Below are 26,773 nucleotides of genomic sequence, written 5' to 3'. Positions count from 1 at the left end.
GCTCATCTAAACCTCACTGTATTGCAACACTCTCTCTTCCCAAAGAAAAAGACTCCACTGAGTAGCAGAATGCTGCTGGTGTTGCAGCTAGGGCTACAATACAGAGCCTTTTTGTAACATTTTTAAAATCTCCTTCTATTCATACATTTAGAGATACATAAATACACTCAGATAGAAAATCTTCCTTTTTTGAGGGCACTTTTGGCTTTTGTTACCCTGATGTGACTTCTTCTTCGTCTTGGAATGATGGGGATCTTTCTAGCTTATGTTGGATTCATTTTTTTTTCAGTTATGTATATCCAGCAAGGACTGTCTACTCAAGGTAAGATCATTTATTGTCAAATACGTGTGTGTTCCCATGCTAAAGCATAGTGGGGACAGGAGTGGGGAGGGAGGAAGAAGAGGATAAAAAAAAAAAACAGGGAAAACAAACACGATATGAAGGAGATGAAGGCACCAAACATCAGGATCAAATTTATCTTAAAAAAAAAAAAAAAAAAAAAAAAAAAAAAAAAAGCTTGTAAATAGGGAAAGAAGAAAAAGTTTCCCCAAAGTGAGAATAAAACAGTCTTCTTTTATTTGATTGGGAAGAAGGAAATAAGAGGCACCTTACAAAGGAATTAAGGAGTGCTGGTGAATGGTGTTTTCATTTTGCATGTTTTTGCATATACATGTCTGGATAAAATGAACACACAACCATGCATGCATAATTATTGCATTCAGATCAAGTACCGGATAGTTAAATCTACTGCCTCCCTGAAAATATTGCAGTCTTCTTTCATGTTACGTCCTCTTTCTTCTCCCATTATACTATGATTCTCAGTGTCAGACCTTCATTTCCATTTGGTGACTATGTGTATTTCTGAAAGAAAAAAAAAAAAACCAACAAAACAAAAACAAAAAGAGAAAGACAAAATCGACTTCCTTTAAGATCTCCTCCTGCCTCCCCTTTCTCTCTCCATCCCCCCTCTCCCCCCCCCCCACACACACACATACACACGCACACACACACACACACACACTCCCTTCGTCTTCCTCCCTCCTCGCTGTATGGCGCGCCTTGCATTTCAAGCAGCCCCGGCGCAGCGGGCGCGGGTTGTTTGGGATCGCGAGGGTTGCGGAGCCGCTGTCAGCACCATGGACAGCTCTCCCGGGGCCGCCCCCACGCTGCCCGTTCGCTGACTGCCCGCCGCCCCCTGCCCGCCGCTCTCCGCAGCCGGCTCCGGGGGGTTGGCGACCCGCGCCGGGTTGTCCCTGGCGATGCGGTAGTGGAGAGCAGGGGTAGCATTCCCCTTCACCTCCCCTCACCGCTCATACGCGTTGACCAGAAGGGGGAAGCAGGCAAAAAGAAAAAGAAAAAAGCAAACTTGCAAGCCCCGAAGATGCAAAATGAAAAGTCCTTTTGCCTGTTTCAGCAGGTGACTAGCAAACGCTGACTGTGGAGCTTGTGTGTGTTGTGCCTGTGTGTGCTGTGTGTGTCTGTGTTTGGGGGTGTGTGGGCAGCACAAGAAGGGACAAGGTAAAATAATAGTTAGTAGTTTTGCTGATGAGTTGTTGTTGACAACCATGAGTATGTATGTGTTTGTGTGGTGGGGGGAAGTAAAGCTGTTTAAACATATTTCTAAATTAACCCATCAATTCCAGATTAGCTAGGAAGACTGGATAAAGAGACAGCAAGAGGGGAGGAGGCACGAGTAATATTTCCTTCACTTCATAATTTACTCTAGTCAATTTGTAACAATCCATAACAGAAAGCAACACAGCAGACTCTTTACAAAATTTTCTGTTCTTGAAATACACATTTTCTTCACCACACTGTTTGACTGCAATATCCCCCTTGCTTGACCATCACGTTTCATCATGATGCACAATTTTAAAGCGAATTATGTCAAACAATGAGAAGGAAGTCAAAACTGAGGCTAAAAGAAATACTGGACTATGTTGATCAGGATTAGTTTTTAAACCTAGCAGTTGTATGTAGAGATGGACAAAGATGAAGGTTAGTTCTATAATGTGCATGCCCATAGTGAGAATTAAAACATGTATTTCTCTTGGTTTGATTACAAAGCAGAGTTTATCAGAAAGAGTAAATAACTCAGGTAAAACCTTCAAAGTGGGCACTTAAGCAAGTGGTCATAACCCACCCCTCAGAAGAGAACCTGTTTCAACAGTTGCTCCTGGCAGCCACAGAAGCTTTAACAGTTTACACATTTCTAGTTCAGCCCTCCAAAACACAAGAAATCAACCTCTTGTGGGTTTTTTTTTCCACTTCCAAATTGGTTTTGAACAAAATACCTCAGTGATTCTGGTGAAATACTGCATTCTGCCCAAAGGTATTTGGACCTAATTAAATGAAACTTTACTAGCCCATGAGAGCAAGCAGTGAGGTCTGTAACATTTCCCTTGAGCAGAACTTAGACTGCTAGGAGGATGGATTTGTACATAAGGGAGAAAAGACTTACTTGAGTTTTAGAAGGGTGGGGGGAGATAATGTGTGGGGAAACTGGAAAAACAGAATAGAGAGGGAAAGAGGGTGGGAAAATGGAGAAATTAATAGAGAAAGGGAGAAGAATCTCAAGATAAAACAAGAGAATAAACAGTGTGCAGATGGCAGAATCCCAATGCACTACGCATTTGTTTTACAGCAAAATTCACTGAATTTCCCCGAAATGTCACGGCAACTGAAGGGCAGAATGTGGAGATGTCTTGTGCTTTCCAAAGTGGCTCCACTTCGGTGTACCTTGAAATCCAGTGGTGGTTTCTGCGGGCTGCTGAGGACCAAGAGGCTGGAGCTGAGGTGACAGGAACTCAGGTATTGATCCTCTGTCATGGGGTCCCTAAACGACCTGGGAAGAACATCACAAGAATGGATAGAATGGAGGGACAGAAAGGCGGAGGAAGCAGAGGGAGGTTCCATGTCTTCTCAGGCACTTAATTTCAATTAGTGAAATAACAGTGCAGGAACCTGCAGAGAAAAATGCCCATCTGAAGTGATGGCATCTTTGGTGCCTGCCACTCTAAGTATGCAGCTAGGGACATTCATGAAACCACATGGATTTCCAAACTCTGTTTTGTTTTGTTTTTGTTTTGTTTTGTTTTGTTTTTCCTTATTATTTTTTTGTTCTCTTTTTATTTTATTTTATTTTCTTCCCTCTAGATTCCCTTCAGAAGGGCAGTTGTTCAGAGACTGCCTCTTGTGAGAATTTTTTATTTCCCAAATAGCAAACTTCTACATGGCTCTCCAATTTACGGCTAGTGCAGAACAGCAGAACTGTAAAGGGAACATTCTTTTTCCTTCTTTTTTTTTTTTTTTTTTTTTTTTTTTCATTTAGAGGGTAGAGTGAGTGAAAGCCATATAATGCCCCATACAAGCAAAAAATCCATACAACATTGCAATTTCATCCCTCCGAGAGGGACAGAAAGGAGCCTTGTCCAAACACCATCCCCTGGGGGACCCTCCCTACTGCCATCTCCGCATCGCTCAGGGCTTCAGCCGACCCTGAACGACGACGCCACGACGCGGGCGGGTGGCGGCTGGTGGATCTCAGCCTCTGCGGAGGTGGAGATTGGGCTCTGCCCGCCGCGGCCCGCAGGTGGCAGACGCGCTGCGCCGCTGCCCTACTACACGGCAGCTCCACGGCGGGGAGCGGGGCGGCCGCGGCGGTGCGGGGGCCGGAGACCTACGGCGACGCTCCTTTCCCTGCAGGTGGAGCTCCTGCCCGAACGGGACCTGGAGAGCGACGGCACGAAGATAAGCGTAAGTGGTGCCACCAGCCCGATGTTCGGGCGACTGCTTCCTAACTCAGAGCCGAGTTGGGCGCTGCCGGCAAGCATTAGGGAGTCTGCTCCCCTGGGGACCCTTGGGTATGAAGGTGCCTGCGGGAGAAGCCCTAGCGGTAGAGCTTTGGTAGAACCTGTTTCCACAACGCGAAGAAGACAGACTTTGCCCATCGTGCTATTTCTTGATTGCATTTATCTCTGGATACTCTTGAGTTTGATTTAGCACTCCTAAGCTATTTTTGGGGCTCAATCACTCTGAGGGCAACACCTCCACACTGGGAGTAAAGCCTGCTGAGAGACAGGTCTTGCAAATGAATCTCTTTTTGAGGAAAGAGAGGTACTGACACTATTTACTGTTTTGATATTAAACCAAAATATGTCAACAAAACTATGATCAACTTTGCTGCAACCCTTGTCCAGGACACAGATACAAGGGCCTTCCTCAACATACCCATTTCCCAAGTCACAAAATTGGCTCCTTGACCTTAGAAGAGTTCAAAATCTTCATGTGGCAACCCAAGATAAGTGCCGTGGTGGGGTCATGCTCACTGCAGTGAAAAGACACAAATACTTAGTAAATACTGAAACAAGAATACTTCTTTGAAGCCCAAAGGATTTTTCCCTTTCTCAGGCACAATCTCTTAAGGAATGTAGTCAAGGTTCTAATTCCAGTAAAACTTGCAACAGATACAGTCAGATAATTTCCATTAAATCCTTCATTTTTCTCCTCTTCCATGCCCATGAACAGACAGCCTAGTAACTACATCAAGTCTAAGTGCATCTAGATATAACTGAAGGGCATTTGTAAAATTGAATACACACATTTTTGCATATATGCTATACATATTCTAACATTATTTAAATTTTCTATGATATTTCTCACCACAATCAATATTTGTGTCATGGATCGTATCTTCAGCTACATTTGTAGACCAAATTACAAACAAGGTCTACATGCAGCCTTTGGATACTATTTTCCTAGACTTCGTGCTAGCAGCCGATTTATTCCGTATCGTAGCCAATGTATTCAAAATCTGCATAGTAGTCAAGAAGGTCTGTAACACAGTATAGCTGGTAAAGCTTTACCATCTTTCAAGTTAAATCTCTCTTTTAGTATGTACAGTAATAATTTAGGATGGGGTATTTATACAATGTTTTTGTTTAAGCTTGCATAATACATTAGGGTGACAGACAAAATACGCATGGCAAAGGTAGACTTTTTTTTTTCTTGATGGCATAAAAATACTACCCATGAAGGAAAGTATCTTCATGAAGAGGAAAGTAAATTTTCAAGTACATTAATTCTTAAAAGAGAGTAAAATCTATGTACTGATTTTTTAAACGGTACTGAAGTACGCCACTTATGATAGTTTTAAGTGAGATAATTTCTAAATTTCAAACACAAACCCAAAAACTTATTCTATTTTTTGTTTGTGCTTTACTGTTAACTTTGTAGATATTGCGTGGAGTCAAATAGGGGAGGATTATGACCTCCAGATTTTCTTTTCATTCATGTAGCTCATATGAAATTTTTTAATCTTTTAGCCAAATATGAGCTGTTTAGTAGAGATACACTGTTATTGAGTATGACTGAAATAACTATCCGGCACTTTCTACGAGGGGTGCTCCGAAAGTAATGCTTTTTCTTTTATTATGTTGGCCCATAACATCATTGCCATTCATTGACACTTGCTGACCATTTATGGAGATCAAACAATGGATGTGAACACAGTGAGGTGGTGGGTTATGTATTTCATCAGTGGCAACAGTGATGTAAAAGACAAACCATGTTTCAGATGGGCATGTACTCCTCTCACACCACAAAATGAAGACAGTCTTAATCAGCTCATCTATGCATATCAGCAGATTATGACCAGGGAATATTAGCTGCAGTGCATTGGAAATGATGGTGCAACAGCAGAATATCACAGAGTTTACACCATCAGTGGGTCCCATCAGTATTCACACAGGAACAGAAAGAACATCATATGCAAGTTTGTCAGGACCTATTGAATTAATATGAGATTGAAGGTGAGAGTTCACATCACATCCTTACTGGTGAGAGATGTAGTATCACCACTGCACGCTGGAGTCAAAACAGTAGTCCATGCAGTGGTGATATGTGAATTCACCAAATAAAAGTTTCAGGTTTCAGCCCTTGGGTGAGTTAAGTGATGTGCGCTGTATTTTGGGATAGGAAAAGAGTGATCCTTCTGGATTTCCTGGAACTCAGAGAAACCAAGCTGACTAAGCTGAACGCTCAAACTTCCAGAGTCAGACCAGAGGAGAAGACAACCTTTCTCTTGAAATGAGACAATTTTAGGCCTCATAACAGTTGGAAGACCATGGAGCAGTTTGCCAATTTTGGCTGGACTGTTCTACCCCACTCACTATGTAGTCTGGATTTAGTGCCTTTTGACTTCCATCTGTTCATTTTGATGGAAAATGGATTGCATGGGCAATATTTCCTGGCAACAATACTGTCATAATAGCTGTGAATTAGTGGGCCACCTATGCTCATGCCAGTTTTTATAAACACATCATGCAGACTTTTGTTCATGGCTGATGAATGTGCATAGCAAATGGTGGTGATTACATTGAAAAATAGTGTTTTGTAGATGAAATGAAACCCTCCATGAAATAGTTTTATTGTGTTTTTTGTAGTTGTTGTTGTTTCCTTGGAAGTATTTTGGAGGCATTGTTTTTGAGGAGACCTACATGTGTAATTAATGTTGCATATGTTATGCTTGAAAGAATGCAGTCCATATGTTCAACTCAGTCAATTATAAATTCAGACCTGAAAACACCACAGTTTCCAGCTTGCAGTTATAAAGACCATTCAGGTCTTAAAGCTATAATGTATTCATAAGTATTCATCTTCTGTTTGTCAAGCAGGCAGAATAAGTATGTTGCCAACATTAGTGACTATGGTAAACCAAGTTATCAGAAGCAATGTGTTGAATAATCATCAATAACACATGTCTAGTTTTAATCTAACGGTTGCCCATTTCTGTTATCTGTTACATATTCATTACCTTGAATTTTCCCCACTGCCTGTTATTGATATTATTGCAATAACACGTGGATGCATGTTTTTATGAGTGTGGTATTAAAGTGGTGCTCGTTCCCACTGAATCTCTCTTAACTGGCTTCCAGTGGGTTAATAGATATTAATCCAGACAGAAGAGCCAATTAATTAAATAAATTCTCTGAGGTGATGAACATACAGAAAAGAACCTGTGTTACCTTTCTTAATGCATCTTAATATCTATCAGACATTCCTGGATGCATAGTTTTTTGAGGCATTCTTTAATTACTTGGGACAAAAATTTGTTATATTAACTTCAGATATTAGAAACAATTAAAGATAAATCAGAATTCTGATTTTAGCTTCTTTTAACATGATCTTGAATACATGCTCCTTTCTGTTGTTAAATAACGGAAATGATATATGACTTCTAGTAAGTATACAAGTTAAATAAATGAGACAAAGGAAACTACCTGACACAAGATTTCTTGTTATGGTTATTAAAGACCAAAGGTTTGGACACACCAAAGAGGTAAATTGAATTCCAAAAGCGCAGTCTCAACGAAATGAGTACTACAAGCTAATCTAATTAATAGTTATTAAAGAAGTTTAAATAGCTTTAAATATTGGCAAATATCTCCAACAAAATTGTAAATGCAGTAGTTTAAAAGCAGAATTATTCAATACAGCCAACTAACTGAAAAGGTTTAACCAACAAAATACACAGATTTTATGTGAGAAAGCTCATTAAGAATGCTTATGATCTGAAGAAATTAATTGGAATGAATATGGTATTTTGAGTTGTTTGTCCGAGTCCAATTAACATTTCAGTGTAAACCATCTAAACAGTTTGGAAAAGGAGATGTCAGACAGCCTTCTAGATATAAATAATCAAACTCATCTTTGATGTAGCTTCCCTGCAGTAAGCACAATTACACCACTGATTAACTTGGCATATGATCTTCTCTGGACAGTCTCTATATCAGTATAGTCTTCCTAGTGAAAAAATAATAACTGATGCCATGTTTTTCTGTTTTGTTTTGTTTTCCTTGAAAATTTGTAGACAGTGAAAGTACAAGGGAATGACATCTCCCACAAGCTGCAGATTTCAAAAGTAAGGAAAAAAGATGAAGGCTTGTATGAGTGCAGGGTGACTGATGCCAACTATGGAGACCTTCAGGAATACAAGGCCCAAGCATATCTCAAGGTCAATGCTAACAGCCACTCTCGGCGAATGCAGGCCTTTGAGGCATCTCCAATGTGGCTGCAAGACATGAAACCTCGCAAAAACATTTCAGCAGCTATTCCAAGTAGCATCCATAACCCTGCCAATCAACGTGTGCGTGCCACCTCCAGTCCTGAAGCAGCAGCCAAAATCCCCAAACAAAGTCCACAATCAGGTATGGTAAAGCATTTTCAGCATTTCATTTGATTGCTTACCAGCATGTAAAAGGAAACTAACTCAACAAGGTAACCAGTTGTGGCTAGAAGTCTGGTGCTCTTTTATTCCTCCATCTTTCCAGCCCTGTCTCTCCTACTTTCTCCTTAGTTCCCAATAGCTGAAAAATCAGCTTCTGGGAAGAAAACTCTAGAAACCCAAATTCCTATTTTTGGAGTTCATCCATACCAGCTTCATTCGTCTAATATTAGATCTCTAACCAAAGCTTAGTTTTTCCTATTGTGAATGGAGAGAGAAGCATGTCAATGAGCAGTTCATCTCATTTTAAGATGACTATTTGCTATAAATGAAATAAAACACGTTTCTTCCTAGCATAACACGGACCAGTCGTTTAACTTTTAATTCTCTAACTTTTGGTGTAATTTATCAGTCCTATTTTCAAAATGAACTAAACTTCTAAATATGAGCAGGTTTTAGACATCATAAATTATCAAAGTTTTTCTATAGATCAATCTATGCAAATTTTAAGGTTTCTGGGTTACTTCTATTTACACTGAGGGCCCAGTTTAACACGGAGATCACAGCCTAGCTTAAAATACATAATTAAGCTAATTTCATTTGTTTTATTGTATCATTTTAATGCTAGCAAATTATATGTTATCAACATCAAAACTAGGAATATAACAAATTTCATAGCACATCTGTTATGAAATCAATTTCATCTCACAGACATAGTCTTAAAAAACCGTTTCAATAAGGAAAATATGTTTCATTTACAGAGGGGAGCAATCTGATTATTATTAAAAAAGGTGATGCACATATACATTTATTGTATATTTTTATTTACTGATTGATTGAAAACTTACCTTTATTCCCCTTTCCATGAAATTGAGCCACTTTAATTTTTATCTCTTAAAAAAAAAAAAAAATTAGCTTTTAGAAGCAAAGAAATGTTTCAACTGATAGAAAATCATCATTCTACTACTACTTTCCTTTCATATAAATGTATATCATGCTTATTTTCCACTGGACTCATGCATTTCCAGTAGCAGACTTGTCCATAAAATGAAAAATCTAGTTTCTGTTTAACTCTGTGTGAAATTGATTAAAGCAGTCACAAGTTTATGAATTGTATTGCTATAGATTACACCATTCTGGGGCCAAAGTGTGTTCAAAACAGTTAATCCATTAAATCATTTCAGATATATAGTTGTATATGTAATGTTGTTTATGCTTTTAGCACAACAAATATATTGCATAATCAGTGGGCATTTGTTACTTGAAAGCCAGTAAGGTATTTTCTGGAAAGTTCCTGGTAAAAGCCTGACAAAAAATTTCTCTGTTACCTTTTCCTTGAACATAGGTTTCTGTGGATCTTGTACTGCCAATCCCAATCATACATAATTCAAAAATTAAACATATTAAAATACAATTAACTTCTTAATTCATTTACTGAAGAAACAAAGGGTAGACCAGGAATCCATATTTGGCATATTTTCAATATAATGGTCACTCACTACGCAGTAATTACTGGTGATACTTTTGATGAATATCAGCTTAGCTTTTGGGAATGGAGATTCAGTTCGCTTTTCTTGATTATATGTAGTCCCGATTTTCCATCTGTGGTGCATTCTACATTTCTCTGCATTTCACAGTTACTCTATGCAGGTAAAAATATCCAAAAAGCACAAGGCAGTGGGAGACTTAATTCTGTGGAATTTCAAGACTGAGGAAGGCAAGACTTCAGTTGTGAGACTTCAGAATAACAAAATGGAGATGACAAAGTTAGGAAGGAATAGTCTTTCTTTATATATTGTCTAATCAACAAAATCTCCTTATACCATCAAATGAGAAACTCTTCTTCAGCATCATGCTAACCATACATTTAAGCATAAAATAGTTGTATTATTACATTTCATGTAAGCAATACATCCATCCAACATACCACACAGAAATAAGATTAAATTGAAATTTATCATTATTAGCCAGATGTTTGTGTTTGAAAAACTTAATGGCTGACTGAGATGTGTTTATTAATGTTAACTAATACATTGACTTCAGTGATACTGTTTAAAGCACTCCTAATTGTAGGTAATTGTATTAAATATTGTCCAGTGTTAGAGAGCTAGTAGATATTTATTGGCAAGCAGTAAATTTTATTGCCATGTTTACAGACTATCTCAAACAAAAAGCAAGAAAACAAACAAAGAAAAAAAAAAAAACCTTAAACAGCAGGGGGAAATATGACACTGAAAATACTGGGAAAAAAAATATTAAACTATTTCTTAAGAACTCAGTGACTAATTCAAGAAAGACTGGCTTTGATCATACAAATATTTTGAATTTATTTGTGATAGATAGCACTGTACTTAACTCCTTCCATTCTGAAAAGCACTGCAGAATTCTAGATTTTTTATAGCAATAAATATTTGTAGATAGCTCCAGAAAAGTAGCTGATAATCAGTATCATTTTGAATATTAGCATTTCCCATCTGAGCAGATGTTTCTGCCATTCTTCCCTTTTACTCAGAAATATCTGTAAGAATAACTATGAGAGGCTATGCATTATGAAATTAATTCAGCATTTTGTGCTGCTCAGAAAAATGTTACGTGAGTGGAAAAAATGTTTATTATTGTTAGACTAGTGAAGATCTAGTATAGAAAGAAAGCTAAAAAAAAAATCAAGGCTCACAAATAGTTTCCAGATAGTACACCGAGAAACATTAAACGTCTATTTCAAAGAAAAAAGAAAAAAAAAAGTCAGGAAAGCAAAAATCCAGCTTGACCCTTTCATTTTATATTCGTGTGCTGCATCAAATTAAGTAAATCATCACATCATAACAGGAATTAGAGCAATTTGACAGGCTAATCTGCATACATCCAGAAAATGTCCTGTGTAGGTGGAGTGGCAGACACTTTTTCCTGCATAATTTATTATGTATTTGAGACCGAAGGTAAAAGTGCAGTTATCATAGGGTCTTGCAACTCTATTTAATGTTTCGATCAACTGGGCTTCAGAAACTGCAAAGAATTCAGGCTAAAGGAATCTAATCTCAGTCTAGTTCCATTCAACTCTCAACACTCGTAGCAATACAAAGGGCTGCAAAATCTGAGGTGCTGCAAATGTCTATATGCCCAAAACTCTTCCTGTTCTGCCAATATTCTGTTAAAGCACTTAAAGCCATTAGTTGCTTTTCAGACTCATGAAGATCAGTCTGACAGAACTGAGAATAGCTACAAATGAAGAAGTGATGTTAGACCCATTTTCTGACTGTTTGCATTCAGACTTTGCAGATATCCTGCCATATTTTGTTCTTTCCTGAAGTAAGAAACTCAACTATTGACCTAACTGCATACCAAAACTGTTTCTGTGATGGCAATATCGGATTGAGTGGCTTGAAAAGGAGCACAGAGCAGAAGGTCTTTATCTAAGACAGATAGACCATTTTTTTCACATTATAAATAATTTGAAAAGATGGTAATCGGGTGTGAATGCAAAAGAAGAGGATGGGAACCTGTTTCTTGAGTCTGTTGATACTGATGAACAGATAACATTCCTTCCAGCCTCCACTTCTATCTTTTCAATCCAGGAACTTTTTATTATCCACCTCTTAAAAAATATTTTTTGTTGAATTTGGAATCTTCTGAGATATAAAACAACTTCTGTATTACTATTATTAATATTATTGTTGTTGTTACTGTTATTGTTTTTTTATTTTTTTATGTTGCATATCTTTTTTAAAGTGAAAAGACAAAGTTCTGCTTTAGCTTATCCCAAGGTAACAGCTAACATTACTGCTTGCTTCATGAAGAAAGATACTCTAGCTTTTGAGGCTGTTTTTTTCAGAAGCAAGACAGGGAGGCACCAGCTGTTGTTGTGATTGTTTTACAGTAAAAAGTGAAGTATCTGTATTCTTAAGGTATGTGAAAGCAAAAAACTAAATGAGTATTTTATTCTATTTCTGAAATGTTACCAAAAGTTCTCAGAAATTCTTTCAAAAGTATTATGCAAGGACTATCCTCTTCTACATCTGTTTACAATATAATCTCTGTTTTTACTTGAAATTTACATTTAGTTCTCTTTTCCTGAAATGAAGCCAGTCCTTTTTTATTTTTATTTATTTAGTTAGTTTCTTGGAAGTAGCAGAATAAATTATAGCCATGATAATAGAAGTAGCCCTGTTAGGCAGTTAGTAGTTGACCTTGAAGCTGTAAGCTTCTTCAGAGAAGTACTACTCTGTTCCAAATTATTTCACTGACAAAGCATGATGTCTTGGCAGCATTAAAAAACATTGTTTTTAGGCTAGGATTTCCAAATGAAATAATATAATAATAATAGTATCTTATTCAGTCTACTTGCTGTTAAAATAAATCAACACAAGAATTTCAACTTCTATTCCTGGTGCTTAGTCTAGCTGAATTCAGCAATAATTTTTAGTGGATCTGAAATTCTAAATCCTGCCACAAGTTAAAAATAGGGGTGATAAATCATGCAAAACAGTATCTATTTTTTTGGAAATCACTGACATTGCCAGTTGCTGATACTATACTGTCACCTTCCTATGCCTTTCTATTCCCAGTCAGTCTGTGTTCATTTTCTGCTGTACAAACTTTTAGCAGTTGTTCACTACCATATGACCATGCCAGACAGTACTGATTATACTTTGCTTCAAACATACTCTCTCTGAAATAAGAGAGATTATTTACATCCTTAGTTATGCCAATATTTTTTAAGATAGTAATGAATTCTGACTTTAAATATGTGGTATCTCCCCTTTAAAATGTATTCCTCTATAAAGTATTGGTATTTATAATGAAACATGAAAAAACTAATCCAAAGCTCAGATCTTTCCTATTTTTTCTTAGTAGTTACCAATATATTTGTCAATTCACCTGCCATTGCTACTTACTCACATCTCTTCCTTTCTTTTAGATATTTAAAAATTTACCTTTCAGATTCACGTTACCTTTTAAATAAAATTGGTGGGGGATTCCATAGGAGTATCCCAAGTGCCCAAGTAGCAGAACAACTTCAAAGTCGTTCTGTACTGCATGTATGATATTATTTTCTTTGGAAATTAACTGCATAAAAGATTGCAGATGCACTACATGGTTAATAAAGAGAGAGAGAATAAAAAAGAAAGGAAAAAGGAAGGAAAAAAGAGGCTGTTTATGAGTTGTTTGTCTGTTAACTCAAATTGCTTTTCACTGCTATGCAATCAGGCAGCTTGCACTGGGTCATCGGAGATTGCAGCATATGTGACAGGACCTGTTCTTGAAATAAGTGATGGGATTTCCTTGCTTCAGAACACAGTTTGTTTATTACTTGACACATACACAGCAAAGTGAAGGGACATTTTTGCTTTTTTTTCAGATGAGAAGCAGGAAACTTCGTATGATGCACTACTTCATTATGAAAATCTATTGCATTATTTATATTTTAAAATAATGTCTAGGATTTTCTGCTTGTTTGAATGGGTACTTTTCTTAAGCCAAAAGAACAGCTTTCATTTGGAAATAAATTGGGTCAATTGTAAGAATAAGGATGAGTTCTCCCCCACTCATAAAGTGAGAGTAAATTCAAGAAATTCAAAAGTGAGAAGAATTCAAACTTTATACAGCTTCTACTACCTAAAGAAGTTCAAGATAGCTGTCTGAGAGTGCAATGAATTGTATGAAAATACATGAAAATAGTGGTTTCTCAACTCATAAAGATTCAAGAAGAGGAAGTGCTTGATGGTTGCCTTTTTTATTTTTTCCTTAACTTTGATCAACTTTTTTTTCTAGTCTTTTTCTTTGAAGCCATTGAAACCCAGACTAGCTAAAAAACTCAGCACTAAGTATTATCTTATTCTCTATAAGAATTTTCAGTCTGATTAAACAGTTCGTGAGCTTTAAAAATATTCTAGATACATAATGTTCTTTATAGCCACAGTAATAATTAATTAATCCTGCACTTCTGATGATAAAACTGGATGCCTTTTGAAGAGCAGCCGATGAAGATTCCTGGCCTTGTGAAGATAAGTCTCTGCCCCGAACCCTGTATTGTAACTTATCCTTATCCAGTACCTTAAAGGAATTGTTGTCATGTTTTTGGCAGTGCAATTCACTATCCTGTCTGTGTGGGTGTTCAGCCAGGTCCACCTTAGTGAAGTTTGTTCCCCTATCTAATGACAGATCCTGTTTTCTTGGAACAAAATTGCCTAATGTTATGAAAAGAGTAGAAGTGGTAAAATATCAGTCACAGCCAACATTCCTAGCCCTTTGTTTATAGACTCTATATCTAAATGAGGAAGAGAAAGAGGAGGAAAACTGCTATGAAACATGACTTTAGTGCTATGGTGTATCCATCTTCTCTACTTCCTCCTGTGCAACTAAGAGATAAAAGGCCAAGAACCAGAATAAATTGGAAAGAAAGCCACAAACTAGTAGTAAATCTCAGAGTGAGCTAGACATCTAGATGGTTAAAAACTCTTAATTAGAATAATAATGATTTATATACTATAATTCTGTTTGAAAATATAGTTACAGAACATCATGCCTGTCAAAAATAACACCTCAAATACTTGTTTTGAGTTTAGTTTAAGTCTTCACAAGTATACTAAATACATTGATCAGTGATCACTTTATACCTGAAAAATCTTTGAATAACAATGAATAATGACATTTAGCATTTATGACTGAATCCACACCTCATAACTATGATGAGAAAGTTAAAACAACTTGAAATAAATGTTAAAAGAAAATCAGAAGTTTAAAATGTGAAGAAGATGAAATTAATAATGCACAGTCCTTCAAGCTGCATTCTAATGATCCATACTAATTATAAATGAATGCTTTGTGCCTGTGGGGATTATAACATTTTGTAGTATTTTTGTATTTATATCAAAGAAACTGAAAGACTGAAGGCTTTTACTTGTACCCTTTGATTTACCTCTTACAGTTTAAAATTTTACAGCTCCAAAATCTCCATCTTGCTCCAATCAGAATTTATTACCCTAAACCAGAATAGCAGGAGGAAATAGATGTCAGATCCTTAGCTGTCCTAATTGAACAAAATCACTGGACAATGACAAATGATAAACTAAAACATTAGTCTGTTAAATTGAGGTGGATGAAGAGGTGGCATGGAGTTTGCTTCTGTCACTTCTACTATAAGGGATTTAATTTCCATAAGAGGAGGAGGTAAAGAGATGGCGGCACTAACTTCTTAAACTGCTCCAGTTAAATAATTTTGAGCTTGTGACTCACAGCCTTTAGACAGAGATACACTCTGTTAAAGGAATTGTTCTACTCTCTAGAACTTCATTATCTATCAAGCAAACAAAGGATTAGAAGAATGGTGCCTGTCTCAGAACATCTAATCCTAAAAAATTCCTAAAATCTAGGAATCAGAAAGAAGAAAACAGATTCATCCAGTCACATGGGTAGAGACAAGAGGGAACTCAGGTGAGTTCCAAGAAAATAGCTCTTATATAAATGATATGAATAGAAGGAGATCAGGTTGACTCTATGTCAAGCATATAGCTAAAATGTGCCAGGTCCATGAAAAACAAACAAAGGCATTGAATATCTCATGATGAAATATTTACAAAGAATATTAATTTTCCTTACATGTTAAAATAACCCTTCTAGTATCTTTTTCTTCATTTGACATCATTGTTGAAGAGTAATATTAAATATTATTTTAGATGAAAGGATGAACAGAGTGCAAAAAAGCAGGAGATTAAAAATGAATTCAATTATATTTTTCTTCAAATAAAACTTACTTTTTACAGCAATGTTATGGTGTCTTCCAGAAATGACTCTTTCGTCAGTTTAAAAACAATATAAAAAAATGTCAAATATCCTTATATTTGTGTATATTAAGAAAATACTCAACATTTTATGCTAGAGCCATGTTTATCAGAAACAGTAGAAAGTGGTTGCTAACAAGAGTCAGTTCAAGAATTTTGATTAACAGACAAATTTCTCACCTTTGTGTGAGTGGGACATAACCATATGCAGGTAAAGTGATGAGGATGGGATACCATAGGTGACTCCCAAGAATGTGCATTTACTGTGGAATCAACCATTCACACAGATAAATGGAAATGCATCAGTTTACATATTTTTCTGTCACACGTTAAAAAAATGCCTAAGACATTTTATATCCATGGTTTTCAGGAATAGGATGAAAGGAAAAGGTGCCAAGCACTGATAAGAGCAGTCACAAAACATGCTGCTAGTGGTTTGCAAGGAAAACCAAGTAACCAAATTAAGGCCCATGTTTGCTTGAGATTACTCAACCCCTACCCCCCACATCTTTTACATGTTGCAATGAGGATTGCATATTGATTCACTTCTCTCACTAGCTTCATTTAAATAGCTGACATTGATGTGTCATCAACTATATGCAATCACCTCTCTTAGCAAACCTTTTCCATAGAAGTATTACCTCACTGAAATGGAAACAGTTGAAGACAGTGTATTATTTATGCATGTGAAGAGCCATTCAATGTGAAGAAAAAAAGTCATATCGGGCTCAGACACTAAGCATATGGAGGAAGAGAATTAGAATCTCGCTATAAATGGCTGATACATGAACATTTGTAACTGAGATACAGAGAAGGCAATTTATCTAAAAACAGGAAGATACTCATGGAAGTTTGACTATCATTACAAAAAAAAATAAAAAATAAAAAAAAATTAACAACATAGTAATTATCTAGTGATTAGAATGGTAATTAGTTATATTTGCATTGCCTCTAACTATTTAAAAACATCAAGTACTCTTTATATCCTTGGTTGCACACATGAAACGTGAAGTAGCTGAGCACTGAAAGATGTTTAAGTTGCTACAAGAAGGAATATACTTGTGAACATATCTTAAGCTTAAAGCAGTATGTCTTAAGTTCAAAAATCCTTTTGACTCTGACACACTCTTCTCTGCATATACTCTGTATGTGAGAGACAATTAATTTCCACTTCATTCCCCTGGGCAACTTGATCTAATGGGTGACAACCCTGCCATCAGCAGGAGGGTTTGAAATAGATGATCTTCCAACCTAAGACATTCTATGATTCTTTGATTCATTTTACTGAATGAAGTATTTAATTTACTTCTACTTTCTGAAATGGGTATCAAATTTATTGATGTATTCTAAGCATATTTACAGGAACAGCAGATGAAAATGCTGGGAAAATTGAAATTTCAGAAACTGAATCTTTGATGATATAATCTGCCAATATCCGAGCTCACCTGCAGACTCATTAAGTTTCCATACATATGAACACTTCTATAGACATGAATGAAACTCATGAAGCCAATGCGTAACTGTGTCAGGATTTTCTAGCATGCTAGTGTGCAAAATACTTTTTTGTTCAAAACCAGATATTAATGCAATTTAAATAAAGCTGCATTATTAATACAGAATGAAATGAACTGATGGAAATGATAATAGTGAATTTGAAGATGAAGGAGATAAGAGACAGCAAAGTCAATAACATCATGCAATTCATTTTTATGAAAAAAGATGGATTCAAATCTAGCAGATTTTTCACTGTTCTCATCAGAACAGTACAAAAATCTACCACTATTGATTGCCATCCAATTCAGCTATATGTTTAGGGATCTTACCTCACCTCTGCTGCATGTTCAGAGTAAAGGAATGACGTAGTCAAATAATTCCAATTATTTCTATTACGTCTTACATTTTGAAAATATTAGTGTTGATTTTAACTTCATATGTTAATACGTGTTAATCAATAGTGAATGATGTCCCAGTTAGGAAGCCTGGTTCTAGTGAAGAACTAAAGGAAAAAAAAAAAATCAAAGCATTACTTGAAGAATTAAAAAGAAAACCAAATCTCCCAGATATGCTATAGAGGAAAAACAACATAAATTTTACCTTAGGCATGGATTGATATAAGGAGAGGTGTAGAAAGCAGCCTAGATGTAAAATCCGGTATATGTTGCCTCATCTCACTCAGTGGATTGGGAAGAAGGTGAATCTTTGAAATGTCTCAGATAGAGCACTAGACAGGTTTTGCAGGAATGATGGAGTCAGACAGATGCTGAGAGGAACAATACAAGACAGTTCATTGATCTTTCTAAGAACAATTAATCAACCACTTTGAGACAAAATAAGACAACTTTCTAACAACAATTAGTAAGCATTATGGATAAGGGTATTGACATACGTGTTATTTCCTTATCAACTACTCTAAGGCACATTTAGGTAATGGAAAATAAAGAGAAATTAGTAAAAGATCAAGAAAAAGAGAAGACAGATATGTAGAGAGAGAGATTTCACCACTTCCTCGGATCACATGTTGTCTTGAGTCTCATATCTTTCGCCATGGATGGGGGATCAACAAAGGGAAATGTGTGTTTTCATTGTTATATACTTTAGGTTATATTACTTTAGGTCTGAGACTGCTCTCAGGATAGTAACGCAGTTGTGTATAGACAATTTGGGAGTTTTCAACAAGGGTCTTTGGTGGTCATGCACCTCCTCCTTAATACTGATGTTTTTTTCCAGCTGTAAGGGGAAAAAGATGCTATCTATAGGAGGAAATTAAGCTAAACAGTCTGTCATTCTGCCTCCATAGAGTGAAGGTTCATAAACCTTACAGCTTTTGACTTGAGTTGTTTAGTCCCTATTCGGTTTTGTCCTCTAGTTGTTTGAGTCAGCGTATTCCTTATCAGTCTGACATATGTTCACGTCAGTGTGCTAGTAATTCCACTACTATCCATCCTAACACTCTGAAATTGCAGAATCCATTCAAGTTCTATTCATCCATTTTTCTTTCATCATATTGATATCTCTCCATAGATTTATTATGACTAGTTCTGGACAACTCCCTGAAGCCAAGTATCATTTTGTGACATGCTACCAACATATGAAGTCTCTCAAGATTTTTCCTCTCCCAAGGATTTCTATCTCAAGTTTTCATTTGAACATGTCTGTAGGCATATTATGAGTCAGTTCAAGACTGATAATGTGCCAGCCCAGCTGATGGAGTTATTGTGACATCAATCTCTGCCCTGCTCAGAGATGGAAAGTTGTCATTTTCTTTTGACCTATAACAGAACCAAATACCCGTTTGCCTGGGTGCTTTAACCTAGAGAAAGCTAAGGAATAACCATCCATCTAGGAGCCCATCCCTCTTCCTCATTTTTTTTCTGGGTGTCACAGGCATAAAAAGTGATATGCAAATCAGCGAAGATACACATTGGATGTAAAGTCTAAGTAAATAGACTTCACGGAAATTTAATACATAGCCTACTCTAAATTTGCACCAATACATAACCTTTCATAAATTACCATTCTTTTCAAAATACATATCAATTTCTACATTGCCACTGGTTTGAAGCAGTAATTTTCTTCCAAAATGCAAGAAACTCACAGTATCACAAATATCACAATTTTTTCTTCTGGCATATAAGGTGGATCTATTTGCCCTATATTGTACATTCACACATAACTGGGTGATGGGCAATTCACATTATTTGAATTGGCAGAAATCTGACTACTGTACAGCCGATGGAGAAAGATGGACTAAAAGACTGAATAGAAGTATCTACTATTTGAGGAGACCTGAATGTAATGCCTGCCATTTTTGTTACTCCTTGGTTCCCCAAAATCAAACACAATTGACTGATCCTTGAAATAAATACAAAGACTAATTCCTCTGAGGAAGGAAGAATACTTTACATTTGTTGAAGGGAAATTTTCTTACCCAGTGTGAGTATATATGCCAGTCATACATAAAAGCTATAGGTAACTGTGATTTCTGCAGTTCAAAAGAACAAAAAATGTAGCAATTGGTAAGCCAGAGAGGAAGAACCTTTTATTTCAAACCTATGTGAGACACATTCATATAAAATTTCCAATAAAATCAACCATACATGGTTTCATTAATAATTTTAGACATAAAAATGCAAATGCCTTCCAATAAATGTAATGACTCATGAACTTCCCCAATAAAATTAAGGCAGATGTTTCATGAACTTTTACTTATTTTACATGGAAATCATAGAAAATTATGATTTCATGCTGCTGAAACAGGGGCTGAGAAGAAGGCTGTTTCAAATTTAACAGAATATACAGCAAACTTGAGTGTTACACAACAGCAAAGAGAGCACTTCAAAATGGAAGATGTCAACATAAATTTCCCCAAAAAATAAAAAATCAAAATAATAATAATAAAAAAAGCTTTTTTAACATCTGCATGATTTCAGAAATCAGTAGTTGAAAAAAATTATCTGGTATCGAACATAAGTAAAGAAAGGACAACTATATAGGCAGAGTTAGTTTAGCATTATGTAATACATATAAAGAATCTAGGGTGGACTTTTGTGTAACTGGCTGTACTTTTCATGTTCTGCTCAGCATGAAAACAGGATACTACTCAGAAGTTTATCTTATGTTGTGGTCAGTGGCTTATTAATTGAAAGAAACTGAAGTATATCCTCACTGAACTTACATGTTTAGTAAGACATTGAAGCAGTGCTGACAAATTCACATAGATCTTCTCTGTTATTTATATGACAATAATTTGCTAGTTTTAAGCAAAAATAAGAGTCTAGTCATCAGAGGCATTAAATATTGAAGATTGGAATACAGTACACTATTTCATCCTGATGATTTTACAGATCTTACCAAGCACAAGGAATGCTAAACTTGCTAAATTTCCAGCTTTACAAATGGAAAGTGTGAGATATCTAACGTGGCAAACTGTGCAATGTGCTTTTATAAACAAGAAATTCTAAAGCTGTAGAATCTGAACTAATTGCTAAGTTTATAAATTGGAGGGGATTTTTTTCTTTTGTTTTTGTTTTTGTTTTGTTGGTGTTGTTGTTTTGTTTGTTTGTTTTTCCAGCTGTGAAAAATAAATGGCCAAAATCATGAAACCAGCATTAGCTTTTCTCTGCTTGGGTTTTTATACAAGTTTTTAATACAATTTTTTTTCTGATCAGTATCCTAGTGAAAGAGAAGTATTGTAGTCATTCAGATATGTGGTGAGGAACAAGCTTTTTGATCAGGTAGGGATAAATAACAATTTATAACTTCATCTGATTCACAACATTTTATAATACTACATGCTAAAATTAATTTCATTAGCAGGTCAAAATTGGTGCTTAAAACCTTGAGGTGTATACTATGAGCCATGAAGTTTTTCTGGCAAATAAATTTATTATTTTAAACAACCAGATCAAAATTATCAATTGCAATTGTTCTCTTTTCTCTGTTTTCCGGGCATTTATGTAAATAAAACCTAAAAATACAGAAATAAACCCAACTAATATAAACTAATATAAACTAATATAAAAAAAAAAAAATTATGTGAAACCATAGTTCCACATAATTTAATGTCATAAACCACTCTTTTGTAATGTTGCACAGAACCCTATCTCATTATCATATGCCTTTGGCAAAACAGCATTTAGAGTAAGCTAAATATTTCATGTAGAAATGTTCTTTTTTATGTGTGTCAGTGGCAGAAAACAAAAAAACACAACACATGAGAATACATTTCTCACATCAAGAATCACAGTGATTGGTAGGCCAAAATGCGGGTAACCTTGACACACACATCAAGCAGAACTTCACTAACAATGTAGAAATAAAATGTGCATACCTACTACCATTTTTCTTCCAAATTATTGTCTTTGGGGGTAGCATAATTATAGTCCAATTTTGCTCAATGCTCTTTTATTTCTCATTATGTTAATTAGAAAATAATGTTATAAATTACATGGAAATGAGTAATTGATTAAGAAAATCCACATCTAGATCTACAGTGTTTTACTTATATTACTGTACTCACACTTTCAGTGATACTATTTCGGTTCCAGTCAGAAATGTATACCAAAAGCAGATCTGTATGAAAAGTCAAAGTTTGAATACTCTGTGTTTTTTGACATATGGGTTTCAATCTTTAATTTCCTTATAACTTACATTTAAAATAGTGCAATAAAATCTCTGATTTATCCACCTTAAGACTTTTGGATTTGCAATCAAAATAGAAATTTCTATTTCTTTTTACTCTATCAAGATGGAAAGCAGAATAATAGAATATGAACTAATATGACTGACCAAAAAAAAAGGAATAATTCTGGAAAGGCTGCTTTGAGTTTTGCTATATTAATATTCTACGTTTGGAGCTTCCACTCTCCCAAAATCTAAAAAGGCTCTTGTATTCATAAGAGAACCAATTAAATTATTTTGTGCATCTCTGGGAAAAAAAAAATAAGTCAAACCTGTGTATGATCTTAAAGGTCTTTTCCAATCTTAATATTTCTATATTTCTATGATTCTATGATTTTTAAAGCCAATTGCATTCCATAAAGCATCACTGAAAAGATGAGAGTGCACTTAGCAATCTTATTTGTCACTGAAGACTACAAATCAATTTCACTGAGGGTGATATGCTACTGATATGTATTAGTTTGGATTTGACAGCATTTTGGATACTACTAAACCAGTAAATTCTGTTCTGCTGTGACATTAGGATGTAACAACCAGTTCCTGAAACCATAAAAAGGACACAGTTTAAGATATGTCTAAACTATTTCTCAGCAATCTTAACTTCTCTCTTCATTTAGAAGCTGAATTAATGTTACTATAACCCCAGTATTTTTTCATGTGACCTGTATTTAGCTTGCACTTTCTGTGTGTACTCTAATCTAAATTCTTCCAATATAAAGAAAAACAAACTCGTTTACAGAATATACATGTAGAACATGATACAGTTTGTGGAGAGTTTTGTGATTTATGCAATGATTGAACAATATATATATATATATATATATATAATTTTATAATGTGTCTGCAATATTTGACCCCTAATTTGAGACTTACGGATTGTTATACTGAAAAAACAAACAAACAAACAAAAAAGTTAATGTTTTGCTTGTAAATATAATGGTATTGCTTTCCCCCCTGTGAAATAGTACAAGTCAAGTCTGTTTTTTATTGTATGTTTTTTTCTTCCACACTATATTACAGCTTTAAAATTCTGAAATTATAATACCACTGTTTTTAAAAATCCTTGAAAAATATCCATGAGACTCTTGTGAGTATTTGTCTTCATTTGCATTGTATATGTTTTTTGTAGAATAAATGTGTCTCCATTGCCTTGGAGATGCACTGCAATTGTCTTAAGCAGTGTATTTCTCTAATTCAATCAAAAAGATATTTGAATGCCAGTGTAATGAATGAAAATAATTCAGTATGATGTGAAACCATTTTACACTAAAAAAGATTCTGTAACTATGTTCTGCTAACGTACTTAGGGAAAGAAAAGCCTTTAGGATATCTGTCAGATGACATATTTTACACCTTAAATAAAAGACAGAATAAAGCCATGCCACAAATCCAAACTTGAAATAGAACTCAACGCTTGTGTACCAGTACATAAATACTGCCTGCATACGAGCAACCCACAGGAAGAACTTGTAGTAGGCTTCTTGCTTTTTCCTAATACAAAACAAATGTTTTGAGAAGGCCAGCAAACTACTGCAGTACAGTACAGGAAGTTTAGCATTGTTAGATGAGTAAGAAGCAAGCATGCTTCCTGCTTTTGCCTGCATGCAGTAGGGAATTCACTCAGAGAAGAAGTCTATGGTGATAACTACTATATGTGCAATATCTCATATTGTGTATTTACAGAAGGAAGCTGTGTTAAGAGATCTGGGATTGACTTTAGTCCCCATTTTTGAAGGGAAAAAAGTAGAAACCAAAATAATAGTCCTACACTTATAAACATTATCAGATATTGAGAAGTACTGTGTAAAAAAATGTCTGAAAATATTTTTTTAAAAAATCATTTGCCTTGAATTCATTTGGCTTTTGTTGTGCATGTTCTTACTGAGAAGATATAAGTACTTTTTAGGGCTGCAAAGGAATTTGGTATTCAATTTAATATTCAGTTCTTTACAAAAGTAACTTATTCATGATTAATAGATTTTTTTAAATAATAATCAATTATTTAATGTCCAACATATTATGGATGCTTATACCATTATCATAACACCATTAGTACTTTTTTATGGAATTGATGCCTGTAACCATTAATAACATTCATCCTTTTCAACAGAGCAATACATTTATTAATCATGTGTTAATCTGTTATAACATGCATATGGCATAATCAAAGTAAATGCATGATATTTACTCAAGTGATGTATTTCAAATTCTAAATCTAATTTTTATAATAGAGCATTATTAAGCACTGAGATTTAGCATGCAAGTTGTCTAAGTACTCATGTCCTTGGTGTGACAACATTTCAATTAGAGTAGCTCTGACTATTTTTTTGTTTTGTTTTGTTTTTATTTTGGTAACAAGCTTGAAATATACAGCTACGTTTAGAAAAATAATATACATCATTGTTTTTATAGCTTTCTTTGAAAATATATATAGCCAGGGAAAATATTCATGCTCAAAATAAGCGCTTCACACATTTTAGCATTTTCTCTCCCCCTTATAAATAACACAGTCGTTTGCCAGTATCTCTTTTATTTTACAAGGGAATATTCTGTAGCAAGTAGATAATTCTTTTTTTTACAAGGCAATGATGGAAACAACTTTATAGAGAATGCTTTGAAGTTGAAAATGTTTGAATTTGTTCCTCTTGGTATATTGTTCCACTTAATAACGTTGTTGTTGTTTTTTGTTGTTTTTTTTTTTAATAAAATAAATTAAAAAAAAAACAGCAAAAAAGAAAAAAAAAAAAGAAAAAAAGAAAACAGACAAGAAACTAAAGCAAAACAAAGCAGAAAACCTTCTGGGACTGAAACACTTGTATGTGTTGTTATTTGCAGTGCATGCCAAGACATTCATGGGCACCAGAGCCAACCTGGCGAGCTAATTAAATATATAAATGTGTATGTTTAAAACAGCCTTATAAGGAGCATTGGAAATCTGCAAGATGAGCGAATATCTTATAACTTCTTCCGCAGGTGCGAGGATAGCTACAAGCCATGGACTTTCTGTCCTGCTTCTTGTTTGTGGCTTTGTGAAGGGTGCTTTGCTTTAATCTAAAAGTGCTGACTTTTTCCAAATATCACTTTCTCTTCTTAAAGCAAAGAGCAAATCGCCTGTAAAATCCACGGAGCGGACAGCAAAGTTGACCCTAACCTCCAACCATCACTCTGCACCCAATGTACTCTAAATCTCTACACAAGGAGCACCTTCTTCAGGAAGTACAAACAAAAATACTAAATAAATAAATAAATAAATATTATAAAAGGAAGAGGATACCACATTTTCTTGATATATCTTATTTTCTTTGGAATATCACTGATCTTTTGTTTGAAGAGAACTGGTGTGATGTAATCAAATGTTTCATAACAGAAGACCTAGTTTCCTTCTCTTTCGGCGAGGAGAAGCCTCATCCTTGACTTCTCGGGGGTTAGTCTGCGAGTCATCAGTATTGTAGAATTAACCATGGATGACATTTGGCTTCCTACGCTAAAAGAATTGTAAGCCTAGAAGCAAACAGAGGCCAAATAATGAGATGAAGAATATTGATTCAACATCGACCCCCCAACCCATCCCACAGACTCTGCCAAAAAGTGGTTTTTTTTTTCTTTTTCCTCTCTTTCTTTCTTTCTTTCTTTCTTTCTTTCTTTCTTTCTTTCTTTCTTTCTTTCTTTCTTTCTTTCTTTCTTTCTTTCTTTCTTTCTTTCTTTCTTTCTTTCTTTCTTTCTTTCTTTCTTTCTTTCTTTCTTTCTTTCTTTCTTTCTTTCTTTCTTTCTTTCTTTTCTTTCTTTCTTTCTTTCTTTCTTTCTTTCTTTCTTTCTTTCTTTCTTTCTTTCTTTCTTTCTTTCTTTCTTTCTTTCTTTCTTTCTTTCTTTCTTTCTTTCTTTCTTTCTTTCTTTCTTTTTTTTATTTTTATTTTTATTTTTATTTTTTTCCCTGCATGAGGAATAGGAAGCAGAAAAGAAATTCTGCAGAGCAGCTAAGCAGACCAGAGGACTTTCTTTTTTTGAAAACAAATGAAAATAGTTTGTTGTTATTGTTGTTATTCTTTTTCCTCTGTGGGCTTTTTTTTTTAGTATGTTTCTTGTTCAACGGTGGCAATTGCTGACTTAGGCCAACCCCTGATGACTGCGTGGAGGTTTATATATATACATCTTTCTTTTTCATGTGTGTTCTATATTTCAATGTGTTTTCTATTATTTTGCAACTTCTGTATATGCAAAACTAACTTAAATTCTGTAAATTGCTTACAGTCTGTGTGATATAACTTCCAAGTAGATATACTTTGGTCCTCATGCAAGCCAGTTTTTAATATTATCTGTATGATGTGCCACCAACAAACATCTTTCTTTCTTTCTGTCTCTCTCTTTTTTCTTTCTTCTTTTTGACAAACCATCTCTTTTTAATTTGTAATTCTGTACTGTGTGGATTTTGTAATACCTGCCTTCACTTCCACTGGTTTGACAACTTTCAACCCTCTGTTTACTCTGTAAATGCACATTAAAATTTGTTATGGTCTCTAGACAATGAATTACTTTAGTTTTGTGTATGTTGTACTGGATTTCAGTTGCTGAAAGCTCTTTTAATTTGTGATG

General features: G+C 35.2%; 1 protein-coding gene across 2 annotated transcripts; it reads left to right on the top strand.

Moving 5' to 3' along the window:
• Positions 1-243: 243 nt before the first annotated feature.
• VSTM2A (V-set and transmembrane domain containing 2A) lies at positions 244-25,368 on the top strand (the record flags this gene model as incomplete). Of its 2 annotated transcripts, none has more annotated exons than XM_079533143.1 (5): positions 244-322; positions 2,646-2,812; positions 3,707-3,757; positions 7,872-8,208; positions 25,280-25,368. In XM_079533143.1, the coding sequence occupies 5 exons, from the start codon at positions 244-246 to the stop codon at positions 25,366-25,368; spliced, it is 723 nt and encodes a 240-aa protein (XP_079389269.1). The 2 variants fall into 2 exon arrangements, with proteins under 2 accessions (XP_079389269.1, XP_079389270.1); XM_079533144.1 differs by lacking the exon at positions 25,280-25,368 and adding an exon at positions 25,157-25,233.
• Between the last annotated feature and the right edge of the window lie 1,405 nt (positions 25,369-26,773).

This window comes from Tetrao urogallus, assembly GCF_951394365.1.
Source record: "Tetrao urogallus genome assembly, chromosome: 3".
Taxonomy (NCBI): Eukaryota; Metazoa; Chordata; class Aves; order Galliformes; family Phasianidae; genus Tetrao; species Tetrao urogallus.
Note: the sequence above shows the minus strand (reverse complement) of the source record. Positions and strands in the feature narration are given on the sequence as shown.